The sequence below is a fragment of the Polyodon spathula genome, chromosome 11 (genome assembly GCF_017654505.1).
Source record: "Polyodon spathula isolate WHYD16114869_AA chromosome 11, ASM1765450v1, whole genome shotgun sequence".
Lineage (NCBI taxonomy): Eukaryota > Metazoa > Chordata > Actinopteri > Acipenseriformes > Polyodontidae > Polyodon > Polyodon spathula.
Window position 1 is genome coordinate 39,366,637 of NC_054544.1, and position 20,214 is coordinate 39,386,850.

The 20,214-nt window shown below is 38.1% G+C and overlaps 1 protein-coding gene across 10 annotated transcripts in view; it reads right to left on the bottom strand.

The window, feature by feature from the left end:
* The window catches only part of LOC121322909 (TRAF2 and NCK-interacting protein kinase), a 141,594-nt gene that overhangs the window by 62,398 nt on the left and 58,982 nt on the right, over window positions 1–20,214 (bottom strand). For all 10 annotated transcript variants that reach the window (XM_041263500.1, XM_041263499.1, XM_041263493.1 and 7 more), the window contains exons 3-6: window positions 19,704–19,760; window positions 13,439–13,564; window positions 1,135–1,245; window positions 262–352 (exon numbers count right to left, since the gene is read on the bottom strand). In XM_041263500.1, coding sequence (XP_041119434.1) covers window positions 262–352; window positions 1,135–1,245; window positions 13,439–13,564; window positions 19,704–19,760 — 385 coding nt within the window. The remainder of the gene's footprint in view (window positions 1–261; window positions 353–1,134; window positions 1,246–13,438; window positions 13,565–19,703; window positions 19,761–20,214) is intronic.

Below are 20,214 nucleotides of genomic sequence, written 5' to 3' on the forward strand. Positions count from 1 at the left end.
GTCCTTTGAAAGAATTGAAAAGGAAATTGAGAAACTGAACCCAACCATTTTTCTAACCTCCACTGGTGGCAGAATCTAAACAAGAATAAAATAGGACTAATAGTGTTAGAAACATAACAAATTGTAATTAGTCTAAAAAGCATTAGGTCCAAATTTGTAAATATTTAATGTCAATCTCGGGGGATGTAAGTTAGCGATGGCTCTTCAACCCATCTGTCCCTATTCTTCATTGAGGATATGGAAAAACAAAAGCTTTCTCACCTAACTTCACCTCTGCATTCTCTGTCAGCAGGACGTTCTGCCCTTTAATATCTCTGTGGATCACTTTGTGTTGGTGAAGATGAGTAAGACCCTGCCGAGTGGAAGCAGAAACAGTATTAAAAAGGGATGAATATTTCAGATCAGACACAAACTAGAGTTGGCGGTATTTAAGTGATGGACAGAAAGTTCATTCATCTATAGCGCCAACTAAATTGTCTGTCTGTGATTATGAAATCCCATAGAACATGTGCAAGCTGCATCTCTGTGTAGCAAGACGTGATATCACATGACAGATTTTCATGAAGAACTGCCTCAAAATTATGCATGTAAAATGTTTCATCTGCTTGCTAAATGATATTCCAGTTCTGGGGCAAAACTGTACCAGCTAGACCAGCACTGCGTCCGTGATGCCATCTGATACAATCAGCAACAATACAGGTGTAGTAGCAGCAGTGCTAAGCGAATTACAATATTTGCAACATGTCTGCATTCATGCCATTTAATACATTTTATTTTAATAAAACTTTTTAAATACAGTTTGGAAGAAGTAGTTAGTAAAATGTCTAATCAGTAATTTTTGAGTCCAAGATTTAAAAAAAAAAACTACATTTTAAATATGTTTTCAACACTGCATCTACTTACAATTGCAGACAGATTAGCATAGGACAACTTTGCAACCAGTAGACTAATCTAACAGACTAATATCTATGTCCATTATTTTTTCAGTAGAAGGCACTGAAAGTATTGAATTTGTTCTCAGTCTTTCTGTAAACTTGCTACTGTTGAGTCCCGCTGGGTGGATAAAAGGATTGCGAGCACCTACTTCAGATGCAGACAGTTCCTTTTGAAGCACTATAAATGGGTTGTGCTTACCCTCAAAATCTCCCTGCAGATGTAGGCAGTCCATTCCTCCTTTAGAGAGTTCCCCTTGGTGTTTTTAATCAGGTCTGTGACAGAACCAGCGCCACAGAACTCCATCACCAACTGCAAGACAAACAGAAAAACTTAATTTCACATGAGCAGTACATTATTTGAATAGAATAGAAATCTTGTCCTCCGAGGGTCTTTCAGTTACAGCATATGGTTACAAACTAAACAAAAACATGATTAGTAATACTCCCTTGTTAGTGTACCGGACCTGCAAAATCAAGGACAGTTCTATTGGTAAGAAAGATACAATTCTGTTCCTCAATTAATCAAGCTATCCTCAATTCGCTGGTACAGCACAGTATAGTACATTAAAGATTATATTAAAGTGTACTTTGCTGATTTTCAGCAAAAGCAGCTCAATGGAAGATTGAAGGACAATACAATGCCATTATTTTACTTTCTTTAGTTTTATATATTTGTATTTGAAGTGAAATAGTATTCTGTCTGGTTTCACAGTCACGCTTACCATCATCATGTGAGACTTCTTGATAACGGTCACATGCAATTCCAAAACTTTCCAGTAATACAATTATTGTATGATGAAGCAGTATTGATCAAAATAATAACTAACTAACTGACAGGCCGCACGTCTTTATCAAGCCATAAAAAGATACGTTTCTTCACCCATAAAGGTCGTGAGTGACGAAGGTTGTCGCCTCAAGGAAATTGGAATTTGATTCCAAGTAAAGATGAGGGGAAAACGAGAAAGCAAACTTAGTAAACTAAACGGTCCCATTATGGGAAAGTAGAAAAAGATTCACGAAGCATGCCAGTGACATTTACCCCAAGGCTGCAAGGCTATCGGTAACATCAGTTAGTAGATGATGTACATTCATTGTATGTAAGTTTTATACCACCAGATTCAGAGACACTCAATAGATTGTGCTGGAAGTCCGGACCAATTTCCATCACAACTGAACACGCTCTTCACTGGTTATATGCAACGAAAGTACATCTATGGTATACACGTCACAGTTTGACATATTATAACAATTACAATTACTGATATACATACAGACGCACACCTCCATAGACCTTCAGAGTCCAATTATCTTTAACTTGGCCTAAAGAATGTTCTTTTCATCTTATCTGGACACAGGATGTTCTAGATAAATGTAAGTACAAACAGTCAGGCAGTCTGACAGACAGCTTCCATATACACCTTGATTATGAGGCAGGTTCTTAAGAGTTAAAGTGCTTCTCTACTGACAATACATCCATACACAACTATTTATGTCAACATAGATTAACCTTGAATTAATACAATTCAGAATTATTCAATTGTTAAATAACAAAGCACCACTATCCACTCACTTTAAAACTGCACCAAGGTCCTGTATATTTTATTTGAAAGAGTTTTCTTTTAAATAACATTGCCTAACTGGGCCTATTGTACTGTAAATTCATTTTAAGATGAGAACGGTTTTAAAAGTCTTGAAAACATTTCCCAGCCCAGCAAACCCTTATCAGAATCATTTTGTACAACAGCTTTAATATGATACACAGTCTCTCTCTCTCTCACACACACACTACAAACAGTATAGTGTTTCTTAAGGTTTTGAGTGATTTATTAAAGAACTGGGGCAAGCTCTCATTTCAAATGCATTACTAAAACACAAAGCACTTTTTTTTTTGTCTTTTGGAATAACTACTTTTTCCAAGGTTGTAATTGCAGGCATCCCATGTCAAGTGTTTCTGGTTATTATATATAAAAAAAAAACCTAATCAAATGGATAAAAATAAACAAACAAATAAATACATAAATAAATAGATGAATGACCCACTACATTATCTGTGGAATTGTTATATACACCACAAGATGGCATAACCCATAATGCAAAAGTGCATTAGAAATAAGCCAATGGCAGGTTCCAGAAAGCTGTAAATGTATTATGTTGACAAAGAACGGAAGGGAGCTTGAAACTAGATTAGATGCTTAGAAATATCAGAGGGAATTTGATGCAATTTCCTTTGCTGTTAGCAGACAATAGTACATTTTCTCACTGGAAAGAAGCAACTGCAAAATGGTCCCTGATAAATAATTCCTGGATATTTCATTATTAAAATCCACTTGCTTCAAAGTCACAGGACGTACTTCAACGCTGCCACTGAAAATGTATAAGCTGCAACTGTGGCAGTCAGAGCTCCCTGTGCTGGAGAAAAAAATAAATTCCTGGAATTTTCATGCTGTTTAATGTTTTTATAATTCATATAACTTTTTACACTATTTTAATAAGGAGCCAAGAAATTCTCTATAGTGAAGTATCCTCACTAAACTACACCAAGAGAATAGAGAATAGTTCGCACATGTTAAATGAAGCTGCTGTAACTGTATTACACATGCATGTTAATTGAATGTAGCAGATATTAATTTGGTTTTTATTCAAATTCAGTTCTAGTGGGAGTATCTAAACACACAGTGGTGGTCAACTGTTGTAAACGTGATCCTGGTACTGTTTTAATTGCTGCAAAGATCTTAGTCAAACATGAACCACCAGATTTAAAAGGTAAATGTCTTTGTCAGATTTTGGGCGTTAATTATAAAATGTAATAAGTTATTACAAAAACGTCTGTGAATGTCTATATATATATTAAAAAAAAAAGTTATTAGATCTTAACCTAATAATAGATAAAGATAACCTGATTACACAAATGACACAAAAACATGATACTTTTTCAACATTTATTCATCCACAAATGATTCAACATTCAATGTCCATATGTGAAAAAGTATGTGAACCTTTAGATTCAGTAACTGGTGGCACCCCCTTGACCAGCAATGACTTTTGGCGTTTCCTGTAACTGTTGGTCAGTCTCTTTTGAAGATTTTTGGCCCATTCCTCCTTACATAACTGCTTCAACTCCGACACTTGAGGACTTCCTTGCATGGACAACTCGCTTCTGGTCCTGCCACAACATTTCGATGGGATTTAGGTCCGGATTTTGACTAGACCACTCTAAAACGTGGACTTTCTTCTGTAGCTATTCTTTTGTAGATCTTCTTGTATGTTAAGGATCATATTCTTGCTGCATGACCCACTTTTGGTTCAGCTTCCGCTCACGGTCGGATGGCCTGACATTCTCCTCTAGAATCTTCTGACACAATGGAAAATTCATGGTTGCGTCAATGATGGCAAGCCACCCAGGTCCCGAGACAGCAAAGCAGCCCCAAACCATCATACTCCCACCACCATGCTTGACGGTTGGGATGAGGTTCTTCTGTTCTAACGCAGTGTTTAGTTTTCGCCAAACATAACGTTTCTCATTAAGGCCTGTGACTCATCTGTCCAGAGAACATTATTCCAGAAGTCTTGTGGATCATTTATGTGCTCTTTGGCGAACTTCAGACAGGCAGCAATGTTCTTTTTAGAGTGTAGAGGTTTCCTCCTGGCTATCCTTCCATGAACACCATTCTTGTTCAGTCTTTTTCTGACAGTTGAGTCATGAACACTCACATTAGCCAAGGCATGAGTGGCCTGCAGATCCTTGGAAGTTACTCTGGGGTTCTTTGGACTTCCTTTATGATTTTTCCGGTTTGTCCTAGAAGAGATTTTGGTAGGATGACCGCTCCTGGGTAGAGTGACTGTGGTCTTGAACTTTCTCCATTTGTAGACTGTAGATCTGTCTGACAGTGGATTGGTGGAGCCCCATATTTTTAGAAATGGTTTTGTAACCCTTTCTAGACTGATGAGCATCAACAACTGTTTTTCTGAGGTCCTCAAGAGATTTAATTTGATCGTGGCATGACGTGTTTCCACAAACCTGTACGGTGAAGACCAAACTCAAAGTTTCTGATCTTTATATAGGGTGGGACCTCCCAAACTCACCCCTGAAGATCTACCTAATTATTTAAACACCTGATTCTAATTATCCCCTTAATTGAGCCGATAAAACCAGGGGTTCACTTACTTTCACATACCCTGAGTCATAATTACTTGTTTGTCTAATTCATACATCATTTTGTTCCAAAAGACATGCAATTGGTTAACATAAACCCTATTGGGTGTTTAAGAAAAGACTGGTTTTGATTCAAGGCAGCTAGCATGGTAAAACTATGGAATTTCCATAATTAGCATTGGGGTTCATAAACTTTCTCGGCACTGTGTGTGCAATTTACAATACAAAAGGCCCATTTTTACATGCTTCAGTGGCCAGAGTTCTGGTGAAAAATCTATAGAAATGACCCGGAATACATGTGTGTGAAACAAATAATGATTTATAGCAAGACTAGTGGTGGGGGCTGTATTGCCCGTTTTTTCCTCATTCAGACCCTTTACTTACTAAATATCTAGGTATTCCTGAATAGATAATCATCTAATTTTAAATATGCTTACATCATTTTAATGAGCAAGACATCTCGCAAGTAAAATGGTATCCTGAAATGTGCTCCTTTTTTCTAGGAAAGCAGGACTATTGAGGATGGGGAGTTTGTTGCCAGATATCTTTATTTTCTCACAAAATATCTGGGTATCCCTGAACAGATGCTAACAATTTCCTAAGTGGTGACCCTTGAGTCTGGTCCTTATCCAGGTATTATTGGTATCTGAAATAGAAATGTTCTCCTTTGTATCGTGAGGTAATCTGGTAGCATGCAGGGTTTCACTTGACTTGATATTTAGGACAAAAGCAGCATAAAGAAATGTGTACCAACACTGACATGTTTTCTAAATATAATACAAATCAAAAGTCAAAGGCTTGCTGGACAGCGCAATGGTTGGCTCCTAAATCAGAGCTTAACTTGAAATGCAATCCACACAGATACATTTCATTACTTCAAAAAGGAAATAGTGTATCCCAGGTGAGTCAATATCTATGTACAGTATATTGGTAGGTGTGGAGCGGTACCATGTTTGCAACAAATGCATGGTATTCATTTGTATCTTCTATTCTATATTTCTGAATCAACCACTGACACACCATGTATGGTAAGTTCAGTCTGTCCAGCAGAAAAAAGACATAGAAGACGGCACTGGGGCTAGTAGGTATAGCAGATTAACTCGCTGACCTTTCTCCAGCATTTGGATGAATTTGGTGAGCCACAAAAGGTGTTAAAAAAACTAGCATATGGTTTGGAACTATCACTTGAGAAAGGACCAGGACTGAAATTGTTAAGCTACGTTCCTTTAGCTGTCGGGTGGAAGCTCATGCCACATCTGCCACTGTGCCTGGCTGTAGCCTATGCCATTGCCCTTCAACTTACAGGAGTACCAAATTCACCAACGCCAAAATTATTTTAGAAAAGTAAAGCAAGAGAAATGAGTAGCTGCAGCTCAGTTAAATGCAAGTATCATGACCAGGAGCAGCCATGTCAAATCAAAAGGATCACTGAACTCCCAAGGGCAGCTGGCAATCACATGGTTAAGAAGGCATTAGTGCAGTCTGGACATGTGTGTCAGATAACAGGGAAAACAGATCTCTAGGTCAGTGGTACAAAAAAACCCCTCAAAATATAAGAAGTCTTCTAAAGGCACTACCCTGTTCTAAATTCCTATTCACTCCTACAAGAAAAAAAAAAACATGACATGGGTAATCTATTATCTGTCCACATAGTTCTGTATTACTCACAGTATAATGAGGATAAAAGATGAATCGAGAGAGTCATTTAGTGTCTATTTTTGGAAATACAGGATCCATTTTAGAAAACACTGGCTGTCTGTGAAAATGATATTTTTAAATTTTCAATCGTTTGTCATAACACCAGTTGACCTCGCAATCCACATTACATCAATGAAAACACACACAGAGATCAGAAGCTGTAGGGGAACAGGCTAATGTGGGTGGTGATATTACAAAAGGAAGTCTTTCAATTGAAAGACTTGTCAAAGCGTTTGGTCTTCAGTTGAAAAGAAACATCGGTCATTGTATTTTAAAGAGTTTCTTAGTAGTGGTATTCATACAATAAGTCTTGAGATATCTACCATCTAACAACTTTGTAAAATCCAGAGGTTCTGAGTAAATATTTCTCTGGCCCTATTTTATTTTTAAATTTCTCTTGCATTCAATGAAATCCAGAATGACTGGGTTTATCACAGTGTTCCATATTACACCACCTTGCAAAGCAGAAGCAGAGTTTGAAAGCTGGGGAGAGCTGATTGCGATATTACCAGTTACATATAGGTTTATGTATACTTTCTTTCCAAACAGTGTACTTCATATATAAGCAGAAGATACCATGAATGTTCATAGAGTCCTGTGGTTATTTCACTCATGAGGATCATTTCTCACCTCTCTCTAATAGGTAATTAGATGTACCGGGATGTACTGGGAAATAGTTAACTGTAGTATTTCATGCCCATACCATCTTTTAGGTCTAGTAATTAAGCCTTTCCTAAGCTATCTAACACTGTCAAAGCAGACTGTACAATTTATTTTTCAATCACTCTGGGATAATACAATGTTTCAACAAAGCCTACATAAAAAGCGTTGGGAGTATACTTTAATTTAAAAAAAATGCAGGGAAAAAAAAAAAAAAAACAAGATAGAGTATTATCATGAGCTTCTATTCAGCATTGTCTCGGTTGTACAGCTTTTATTCCCCCTCATATTCATACAGGGTAAAATTGCTGCGGTCAGTCTTTGAACCTCAAAATGCGTATTGCCTTTCCATCGTATAAAATTGAATTATTCCAATGAAGTGAATTGCCTTTCATTGAAGCAGTAAAACTCAGGCAGAAAATCCCAAGTGCATTCACCCATCTACCACCAGTCTCTCTGCTGCCTGAATTTGCAATATTTTCACCTGCTTCGAAGTAGTCTGAAACCAGGGGTTTGGGTGTGCTGCAATTTATCATGGAATTAGCTAAAGAAAGGCCTCCAGTTGTAAACAAACAGAGATACATTAAGTTAATCAGAATATGGCATTCTGAAACACTTCCTCACACTCGCTGAGAGAAACTGTGCGAAGCAAGGTATATTCAATTTAAAACATCCCAGTTTAAAATTAATAGCATCAACCCAATTGGACTTGAGTTCTCCTGGTATACCCTGGGTCCCTTTATTACCTCAGAAGGCTGAACGAATGCTGTATTGTTTCAGATAAAGCGCACCCAAACAACATGTGATACACCTTTGAAGAGGACAACAGATGTCAGGATCTCAATCCAATTGAACACGATTGGGAGGAACTTAAATGATGCATCGTCACATCCCACTGCCTACTTCAGTGACCAACCGAGCAAAATATTAACGTCTGCACGGATTAACATACCTCAAAACCTCTTCCAGCACCTTGTATCATTCTTAGTGTTAAACATGATACTGCACACTGGAAAACGAGTGGGAGTCTTTACTTGCATATCACTTGACATCCATAAAAGATTCACTTAAAAAGTGAAATATCGGGTCTCAATATTAAAGAGAGCTAGTCTTTCTGAAATCTATCATATTAGATATTTGGATGATAATTTGTTTCCAATAGGCTCTTGTTTCCTGACATTCCGTTGCAGAAAGATGGGGTCACCTGTTAGAAATGATACGATTAGAAAAAATAGGATATGGTAGCAGCGACAAAATAAATCTTTATAAAATGTTGGTCAAAAGCAATGGAGTATATAGATACTACATATTACCCACTAGAGTAATGATTTAGTTATACAAACTAATATTTTGATAGATACATCCTGTTTTAACTTGTTTGTTTTGAACAGGAATAAGGGAGTGCCCAAAGCATTTAATTAAGAAGCATTGTCACTACTGTAACAAGACGTATTATATACACACTCAAATACAAAATGTTAAAATGTATTACAGAAATGAATTAACATTACATTTTTCCACAGAGGGATTCAACTACTTTCAAGAAATATCTTTGGAAATATAAGAGGGAGCTCTTGCCCTCTGTTAAAAATAAATGTACACATATTCCTTCAGCAGATTAGTGGAACAAAATGTAGTACAAAACCTGAAATGCCACCATAAACATCTCAGGATAAAGTGCACCTGCTGGCCAGCACACACCCACTCTGTCCAATGTGAAACTCAAGCAATGCTCTGTCATGCTTTACCAGCTTGCAGGCAGGGTGTTTGACAGACACAACAAAGCCCTCCTGCATTTTTAATCCTTCACTATGCTCCTCTGTGGCCTGAAGATGTAACCGGCTTGGTTTTAAAAGCTTACATTGCTCATACAGGCATGGAGAAATGATACGATTAGAAAAAACATGATATGGTAGTAGCGACAAAACAAATCTTTATAAAATGTTGGTCAAAAGCAATGGAGTACCACAGATTACCCATTAGAGTAATGATTTAGTTATACAAACTAATATTTTGAAGATGTAACCGGCTTGGTTTTAAAAGCCTACATTGCTCATACAGGCATGGAGGCTTCCTAAGGTATCAGTTGTTGGCGCTCTGTGTCTGTGTTATACACTGAGTGTACAAAACATTAGGAACACCTTCTTAATATTGAGTTGCACCCCCTTTTGTCCTAAGAACAGCCTCAATTTGTCAGGGCATGGACTATACGATAGCGCTCCACAGGGATGCTGGCCCATGTTGACACTAATGCTTCCCACAGTTGTGTCAAGTTGGCTGGTAGTGGATCTGTACTCCAAATAGCTCATTCCATCTCACCCCACAGATGCTCAATTGGATTGAGATCTGGTGACTGGGCAGGCCACTGCAGTAAGCTGAATTCACTGTCATGTTCGTGGAACCATTCCTGGACAATCCTAGCCTTGTGGCATGGGGCATTATCCTGCTTAAAAAAATCCATTAGCAGATGGATACACTGCTGCTATGAAGGGATGCACTGATTGGCAATGATGTTCAGATATTCTGTGGCATTCAAACGTTCCTCCACTTTTATCAAGAGGCCCAATGTGTGCCATGAAAAACACACCCCATACCATCACCACCACCAGCCTGCAATATTGACATTTGGCATGATGGATGCTCATGTGGTTTCCCCCATACCCTAGTCCTCCCATCAGCGTGAAACAGCAGGAACTGGGATTCAATAGACCAGGCAATGTTTTTCCAATCCTCCAGTGTTTTTGTTCCTTAGCCCACTGCAACCGCAGTTTCTTGTGTTTTGCTGAAAGAAGTGGAACTCTGTTAGGCTGTCAGCTGCCATACCCCATTCGTATCAAGGTACGACAAGTTGTGCATTCTTTTATGGGTCTTTCGGCACCAATGTTGGACTGGACTGTCCGTTGACTAACTGTAGCCAGTCAGTTGCTCTGCACAATTCGTGTCAGCCTCCTTTGGCTTCTTTCATGAATAAGTCGTTTTTGACCACTCGCTTGCCGTTGGCTGGATGTCCTTTGGGTGGTGGACCATCCTTGATACACATGGGAAACTGCTGAGTGTGAAAAACCCAGCAGCATTGCAGTTCTTGACACACTCAAACCGGCGCACCTGGCACCTACTACCATACCCCGTTCAAAGGCACTTAAATCTTTTGTCTTGCCCATTTACCCTCTGAATTGCACAAATACACAATCCATGTCTCAATCGTGTCAAGGCTTAAAAGTCCTTTTTTAACCTGTCTCCCCTTCATTTACACTGATTGAAGTGGATTTAACAGGTTACATCAATAAGGGATCATAGCTTTCACCTGGATTCACCTCGTCAGTCTATTTCATGGAAAGAGCAGGTGTTCCTAATGTTTTGTACACTCAGTGTGTGTGTGTGTATATATATATATATATATATATATATATATATATATATATATATATATATATATATATACACACACACACACACACATACATACATACACACATACACAGAGTACCTGTAGAAAGTCTACACCCATTGTAGTGATTCACATAATTTCAGGATAAATTCAGCAGTTCCTGTAGGTTCCCTCATAGTGCATTTCAAAGCAAAGACTCAACCATGAGCGCCAAGGCACTTTCAAAAGAATTCCAGGACAAAGTTGTTGAAAGGCACAGATCAAGGGATGGGTATAAAAAAAATATCAAAAGGCCTTGAATATCCCTTGGAGTACGGTCAAGACGATTTAAGAAGTGGAAGGGTTATGGCACCACCAAGACCCTGCCTAGATCAGGCCGTCCCTCCAAACTGGATGACCAAGAAAGGAGGAGACTGATCAGACAGGCTACCAAGAGGCCAATGGCAACAGGCTTTTATGGCCAAGACTGGTCAAAGTATGCATGCGACAACAATATCCCAAGCACTCTACAAATCTGGCCTGTATGGTAGGGAGGCAAGAAAGAAGCCATTACTCAAGAAAGCCCACCTTGAATCCCATTTAAGTATGTAAAAAGACACTCAGGGGATTCTGTTACCATCTGGCAAAAGGTTTTGTGGTTTGACGAAACTAAAATGGAACTTTTTGGCCTAAATGCAAAGCATTATGTTTGGCGGAAACCCAACACAGCACATCACCCAACAAACACCATCCCTACTGTGAAGCATGGTGGTGGCATCGTCATGTTATGGGGATGTTTCTCATCAGCAGGGACTGGCGCATTTGTCAGGATAGAAGGGAGCAAAGTACAGACAAGTCCTCGAGGAAAACCTGCTGCCCTCTGCTGGGATGGAAGCTTACCTTTCAGCATGACAACGACCCAAAGCACACAGCCAAAGCTACACTGGAGTGGCTAAGGAACAAAAGGTAAAATGTCCTTGAGTGGCCCAGTCAGAGCCTCGACCTAAATCCAATCTAAAATTTGTGGCATGACTTGAAGATTGATGTCCATCAAAGCTCCCCAAGGAACCTGACAGAGCTTGAATAGTTTTGTAAAGAAGAATGGTCAAATATTGCCAAATCTAGGTGTGCAAAGTTGGTAGAGACCTATCATAACAGACTCACAGCTGTAATTGCTGCCAAAGGTGCTTCCACCAAGTATTAACTCAGGGGTGGAGACTTATCCCATTTATGATCTTTCAGTTTTGCATTTCTTATATATAACTTTTTCCCCCTTAACAGTGTGGAGTATGGTGTGTAGATAAGTGCAAACAAAATCCTCATTTAAATGCATGAAACTGAGGCACTGACACAGCAAAATATGAAAAAAGTCCAAAGGGGTGTAGACTTTCTATAGGCACTGTGTATAATCACACAGTGCCGTGAAAAAGTATTTGCCCTCTGTCTGATTTTCTGCATTTTTGCATTTTTCACATTGAATTTGGTCAGATCTTTTGGTGGGTTGTTGTTGTAAATAGAGGGAGTCTGAGATTTAAAAAAATAAAAAAATGACACCAAAGTTTAAGTGTTTCTTTCATTTGCTTGATGTGCAAGGTAATCAAACATGCAATTTTCAGGTGTGAAAAAGTTATTGCCCCCCCTAGTTAACTCAACAAAATTAAACTTATAGTTAGGGTCAGCTGTTTGAATACTTCGGTTAACAATCAGGCCTGATTTGGGCCAGCCCTGCCCAGTATAAATCTTACTAAGTTTGGCCTTTGCCATCCGAGTGAAGTTGTCAGCACACAGGTTCTAGAGGCACGTCATGCCACAATCAAAAAAAATTTCCTGAAGACCTCTGGAAAAAAAAAGTTGTTGATGCCTATCAGTCTAGAAAGGGCTACAATGCCATTTCTAAGGCTCTGGGTCTTCATCAAACCACAGTCACAGCCATACTGTCCAAATGGAGAAAGTTTGGGACAGTAGTGAATCTTCCCAGGCGTGGCTGTCCTGCCAAAATCTCTCCAAGGGCAAGGCATAAAATCACCCAGGAAGTCGCAAAAGAACCCTAGAACAACATCCAGGGATCTGCAGGCCTCTCTCATTTCGGCTAAGGTCAGTGTTCATGACTCCACCATCAGAAAGACACTGGGCAAAAATGAGATTCATGGCACAGTAGCAAGGCGGAAACCACTGCTCACCAAGAAGAACATGAAAGCTTGTCTCAAGGTTGCCGAAAAGCAGCTGGATGATCCTCAACTGGAACAGTGTTCTCTGGACAAATGAGTCAAAAGTGGAACTTTTTGGCCAACATGGGTCCCGTTATGTCTGGCGAAAACCAAACACTGCAATCCTCCGTAAGAACCTCATACCAACGGTCAAGCACGGCGATGGGAGTGTCATGATTTGGGGACGCTTTGCTGCATCAGAAGTTGTTTTTTTGTAATGGATGCTATGCAGGGCCTCTTGTGCCGTTGTGCTCATTTTAAAAGGTTCTTTTGTCTACTTTGCTTACATTTTTTAAAGTCTTCTTTAAATAACTTAATTGTAAAGATTAAAAGATGGCGCGCACTTGTAAAATGACCAAGTTATATACCCTTCTCCTCTAACGTAGATTAAAAGCAAATGGTAAGAAAATATACATACCCAAAGCTGGTCATCGATTCCTGGGGGGTTCTTTTTAACGAAAGCACCATAATAAGTGGCAATGTTTCGATGGTGAGAATATTTCTTAAGCATGTTAATTTCTTGTTTGATCTCCTCCTCTTCATCCTGTAGGAGAAAGCAAAGAGGAGTTGGGAGGAGATTAGAGCAGAATTCATCTTCGAAGATAAATACAGAATGTACTGGACTAAAACTGGCACCTTCTCAAGGGTGCCATTTTAATGTTTTATATCCCATTTGCATCATTACCTGTTATCATGCATTAATATAAAAACACTTTAATTAGAGGCATGGCTGACTAATTAAAACAGTAAAACTAAAAAGGTACCAGCCTTTATAGCATAGCTGTTTAGTTGCTGCTCAATATGCTACAATGCCCAAGCATGTGTTTTAAATGATTGTATTCAAGTTTGGTTTCATGACACAAGGACTAATCTATGACTACCCAATGCTACCTAAGGTAAGGCAATCCGAGATTAGTGCTTATAAGGGTCTGTGAAACAAGAGTATGTTAAAAAAATGTGAACTTTATCTAAATTAATACATTGTGTATAGGGTGTCATTTCTCAATCTATAAGAGACACCGTCACATATTGGATGAACTTGTTTTAAGAAGTACTATTAAACTAAAACAAACAAATAAATAAATAAATAAACAAACTACATTTATTTAAATAACTAAAATGCATCAATTACACATATCCCTAGATTTGGATATTCTTTATAATTTGTGCTAGATAATCAGTTCTGAAGACTTTCACAACAAGTGCAACGTGAGCATGAACATAAAAATGGATGCAGACACAGTTCAATAGTATACGTCACTACATTAAACAAGATTAGGCACTTTAACATTACATCATGCTTGCAATCTAAGTTCATTTTAATTTGTATATGTTCTGTGTGATTTGAGTTTAGGAGCTGCTCTTTGGTTGTAAACATCTAGCTGCCTGCAATAGACAATCCAAAAAAAGGAAAAAAAAAAAAACCTTGAACATTTTTACAGTTTTTTTTTTTGCTTTAGTAGGTCTCAGGCATGGGGGACATTTCCCCACTCAGTTCAGCCAAAGTGTCTTTACAGAAGTAAAAAGCCAGCACTATCTGCTTACTCCTTCAGATACTGTAATCTCAGTAACATGAGGCAAAGGACATCTTCAATGAACTTACAATGCAGACCTAATCACTGTAAACTAGACTGCATTACACACATTCCAAGTTGTATGATCACCAGCAAATCTCATCAGTGTAAATGCTATAGAGTGTAATTTTCACTATTCATGAAAATCCTATACCTGCAAATCAGACTGCAGGATTAGCATAATTAACTGCCAACAACTTCAATTCAAGCATTTTTTTTTTTTTAATCTACTTTTGACGCAATTTTGGAAGACCAATTATCAGTAAACTAGGGTTGACTTTGAATTCAAAAGTACAGAACACAGCTTCACTATGGCAGATCAGTGAATGCAATGATCATATGCATGTACACCTACACCAGGCAGGATACTAGGACAATGTGGGAATTTAAATCATTCATTCAGGGGACCACCAGGTGACTGGCATCAGAAGGATCCACAGCTTCTTTTATAAAATCCTAACCAAACAATGTGTTTGTGGTGCCCCTTAAGGTTGTTGGCGTCACCGATGGAATTTCACATCCCACTGCATCCTGAAACTTTCACATACATTTGCAGTTATTAGAGGTGTCAGGATTAAAAGAGTACATGCATCCATTTAGTTTACTTCTTGCAATACTTTAGCCATTCACTAAACATGTATACTAAACTCCGAGATAGCCACTAAATTATTTGTGCATGTTATTCATATGCTGCTTTTTAAATTGAACAGTTTAATTTACTCATTTCTGTTTAGCTTTCTTAATTGGGGGGGGGGGGGACTGTTTTCCACTGCACTTTTGTAAATGTGACAAAGACAGCGCCCAAAAGGAAATGGTACTGCTAAGTTTATAGCATTTACATTTTTTAAACATGGAAGCCTTACTAAATTGGCTAATTTATTTTCAACAACGGAATTGTTTTATTAGGTTTCCAAGAAGAAAAAAAGGGCATAGAGTCAAAGGATGGACTTTGGCTATTAATAATGAAATGTGTATCCACAACACTGACGAAGGCCAAAACACATAGACATCAGAACCAATTGGGACCTTTATCACTGGTCTAAAAAGGAAGGCAGAGGATTCAATATGAATACATATTTAACTACCCTCTACCTGTGAAGACTAAGCAGTGCTGATCTTGCTTGTTTGACATGTCGCAAGATCTTTTTATCATGTGTGCTTGGTGATATTAAAAATGTTTGTGAACGAGGTGAAACAAAAGACAGCGCAGGGTTTGTATCATGTAGTTTGAGAGGTAAAATCAGAGGTGCGAAATTATTTTGGAATCATAGCGAATTAAAATAATAAATGTGCGACTGGATCCGTTGCTTGTAAAACCTGCCATCGTGTTTGTGAACAACAGCCACGAAACTGGTACATCATCTCTGCGAAAGCACAGGTGTAGCTCCCTGTCAACTGGTGACATGAAAGGAAGAGATATTTTATAGTAGAGATAGTTAATATGTTACAATGTTAAAATATACCTAGACCACTAGAGAAAACTACCACACTGTTTAGCCTATTGTGTAAACTCAATCTGTGGAGAATGGTAGATATATCTGAGTGTGAATGTGAGAGCGTCAGTTGATGTATGCGGGTCGGGTCAGGTCGCGGATAAGAAGACGGTGTTGCAACGGGTTGCAGGTTCGAGTCGAGTCCTGAGGTAACGCATCCGGGTCGGAAGCAGGTAATACATTTTTTTTTAAAAAAAGCAGGGACTCCAATAGACCACAAATCACACAATTAGATTTGAAACTCATTTTCAAACGAGTGTGCCGATAGATAACTGCATAGCAAATGCAAATATTCACATGGTTAAGGGAACTAATATTTTAGAGAAGAAAATCAAAGTGCATTAAATCATGTATTTGTCAGATAACTGGATACCAATAGTCAACATTAGTAAAAAATGCATCAATAAAAATCCAGTCATCCAAATAAAGACCTGCATGTAAAGTTAAACACATCACCAAAGGGAAAGAAATAATGTTCTCATCATCAGCATTTAACATATTATCGTACAAGGTCTTTTTGAGGTTGTTGGGTCCAGAGGAAGTAACGCCCTATTGATTTATACTCTGATAAAATGTTTAATCCTGATCTGTGCAAGATACCACTGATAAAAATACTGGGTAGGTTTTAATTCTGAACTGCAAAAGCTTCTAGTGCTGAAAACCTTGAATATGCTGAAAGAAGTGTGTCTATTTAGGCAGGAGCAGGTGTCTCCATTACAAAAGACATCCAGGCTTAGTGAAGCAGAAGGAGATCTTACTGTATTTGATTAGATGGCATTACTGTCTGGTAGCTAGGAATGCAAGAGCTTGAGTCACTAGCAAGGTCAACTACACATGTAACGCCCTCTAAATCAGAGTTTTATTGGGATTTCAAACCAGTAAACAAGGCCTTTATTGTCATTTTAAACATTGAATTCTTTATAATTCCAGATGTTCTTACCTTTCCTTATTTATTTGTTTGCTAGCTTCCCATGACGTTAGATAGCCTGACTAAGAACCCATACACAGTCTCTAGATAGCTACATTTTCTTTACAGTAAAACTCCTTTTGTTGTACACACTGTTAAGACTGGGTATTAGAAATGAAGATAATACGAAGTACAACAGAAGTCAACGTGTGCATGTAAAATAACCCTACTGGTTTAATGGGCTATTGGAAAATATGTATTTTCTCCTCCCGTTGGGAACCACTGTACTTGAGACTTGTTACAAAGGACATGACGTAGTTAAGGTAACTTTCTTCCAGAAATAGACATCTTCATTCAGGTCGGATAAACATATGAACGTGTAATTTTAAAGACAAACAAATGGTACTGTACAGGTGCTGGCAATGTGCTAAAGAGCATCTTGGATAATGTCAGCGAAAATCGGAATGATAGTGTACTATAACTAAATATATAGGAGGCTCTTATTGCTCAAGGGGTGTTGGAAGGATGGTTTTGGTAATAATGCCTGGAGAAGTGTCAGACTAATGTTTTTGACTGTCAGCTTTTTAAGGAATACTCCAGCGAGAACTGGCAATTGTGAACCACTTAAGTACCTAATCAGTTTAATACTATTTAGTATTAAACAAGTAGTTATTTTATAATTAGCTGTATTATTTTTGAATTTAAGTGACACACGTTTAAAGTTGTCTAGTTAGGTCATTCCAATGCATATGTCCTCTTGCTTTGCATCAGTGCCTAATGCGGCTTTGTTACAGACAATCTCGGTTCCCTTTGCAATTTTCAGGCAGCAGATACAAGAAATATTGCTAGGGATTATAAAGTGAAGTACAAAACGGTTATACAAAAGAAACTTAAAAAAAGAAGAGTGAGATTTTCAAAAAGGTTAGAAAAACAACAGTAGCATAAGTGTAACACAGGCTTTATAAGACGTTCCAGTTTTGACACTTGCCAAAGACTACAACAATTACAACAAATTATGTGTTCTTTACCTGAAATGAGCTTATAATTTGAAGTTTGTCACTAAATGACAATATCTCAGCCTCTAAGGCAAACCTGTCTTGCTTTTATTAATTACCGTATCTTTTGATGATGATTTCACCTGAAGCACGATGTTCAAAGACAGAAATAATATTTTCCTTGATACACACTATGCTTACTTGGATAAACCCTTTATTTGGAATATAATAAATCGTCTAGGGGGGGTATTTGTGCATTTGGGGGAGGTGGAAGTGTTGGTGTATAAAATTGCCTTCAGAAAATTAATGTAGCATAGCCCAGTTGATGAATTTGTTGAACTAATGAGGGACAAGACAACTCTCCCATACAGTAGCCAGGTAATGCTGTGTCTTTTCTCAGCATGATATCAGCGTATGGAAGGCCTATACGCCTCCACACACTGCCAAGAGATGAAACCTCAGGTCATTGGAATCAATTCCAGATACATTTTACCCTTTTTAAATTAGTTATGCAAGCCCAACACCAAATGATAATCTGCACTTAAAGTAACTCTTATAAAAGGACTATGATTAAAAAACAATACTTACTTTTTATTAGTGCTGCAGGTTTAGAAACTCACACCAGTCGTGGTTTAGTTAGGTAAATGACTAATAGACTTGAGCAATCTGGCCCCTGCTAAGTATGCTTTGAACTGACTGCACTTATCACAGTGTGAATAAGTCTCATCCGAGGCTGTGGGTTTACTACTAGATGCTGAATATGCAGGCACAAAGGAAAAACAGTTTATTTAAATATGCTTAATCGCATTCTGAAACAGGGACTGTGCGCAAAAGCAAGACTAAACTGTTGGCTTCTTCGCCACCATTGTCACTGCTCTTGTGTGTTTTATTTTTATTTATTTATTTATTTATTTATTTTTGTTGACAGAACTTCTAATTGCTATTGCACTTGCTCACTCCAGTTAGTGACGCAGATATTCCCTCCGTCTACCAGTCGCGTCCCTTTAGTTTGACCCCTCAGTGATGCTGCTGTGTTTTTCTGAAGTGGAACTCTGTATTTTCTACTGCACGTTTATTGGAAGTTATGGCAACTATGATAAGGAGTTGGGCTTTAAAAAAACAAAAAAAATCCAAAAGCCCATTCCCAGGTAATACGAAAAAAAAACAAAAAAAACCAAACAATGAAACTGAATGTTTCAGAAACAGCACTGTAAACGGGCAGCGAGGTTCTGCAGCCTTTAACAGCTGGAAAAATAGCAGGTACAGGCAAAAGGAGGCAGTTTACGCACCTCTATTGTATATTTATTTACAAAATAATAATAATAATGTTAATCAAATAAAAGGTACTGTGTCTTTAAATATCTCACAGCTATTTACAATAAAGCCCAGGCAGTATTAACCCTATCCCTACCAAACTAGAACAGTAAATATACAGGGGCTTGAGCCCTATCACAGTCACACACAACTCATCTGAATGATTGCATATAAATATCATACAAAGGCAAGGAGGAAAAAAGCACTCATGTTAAATTTGACCAGGATGCAGTTACTATGCATGTAGGTTGAACACATTTTAATTTGACCCTGCAGGCCAGACTAATCCTTTCAAAACATATTGTGGATTACTGAATTCACCAATAATATCATCTTTACACCACCATAGAAATGAAAAGATGGATGCAGTTTGGAAAAACAAAAGCAAGAGAAATATTACCCCAGTGACGTCCATGACCTTAATGGCAGCAAGCTGGCCCGTCTTGACATGGCGACCCTGTTGGGACAATGAGAGGTACAGGAGGAGTTATTAAAAGTAGAAGAGGCTGCAAATGAGCAAAAACATAACGCTTAGTGTTCATGCACATTAGCGTGGGTAATCCCTTGCTATAAAATCCAGGACAGAACGTCACTGAAAGCAATCTGCTTCAGCTCAATCTATCCCGCTCCTCATCAGAACATTGAATCAATAAGTCATTCTTCAACCTCTGTATCTAATTACAGGATTGTCGATTAGTTTTAAAAGATGAAATGATTATTATGATTATTATTATTAACATTGTTTTTGTCAATTAAGTCCCAAGTGCCCCACAACAATCATTGTAAATATTATAACAGATTTTTTGGAGCAGTGAATTGGTATATTCAGAGATGTGTACAATATATAGAGCTTTATAAAATAAATCCCCAAATCCTACATTGAAATAATACCCAACACCCCTTGAAAGTTA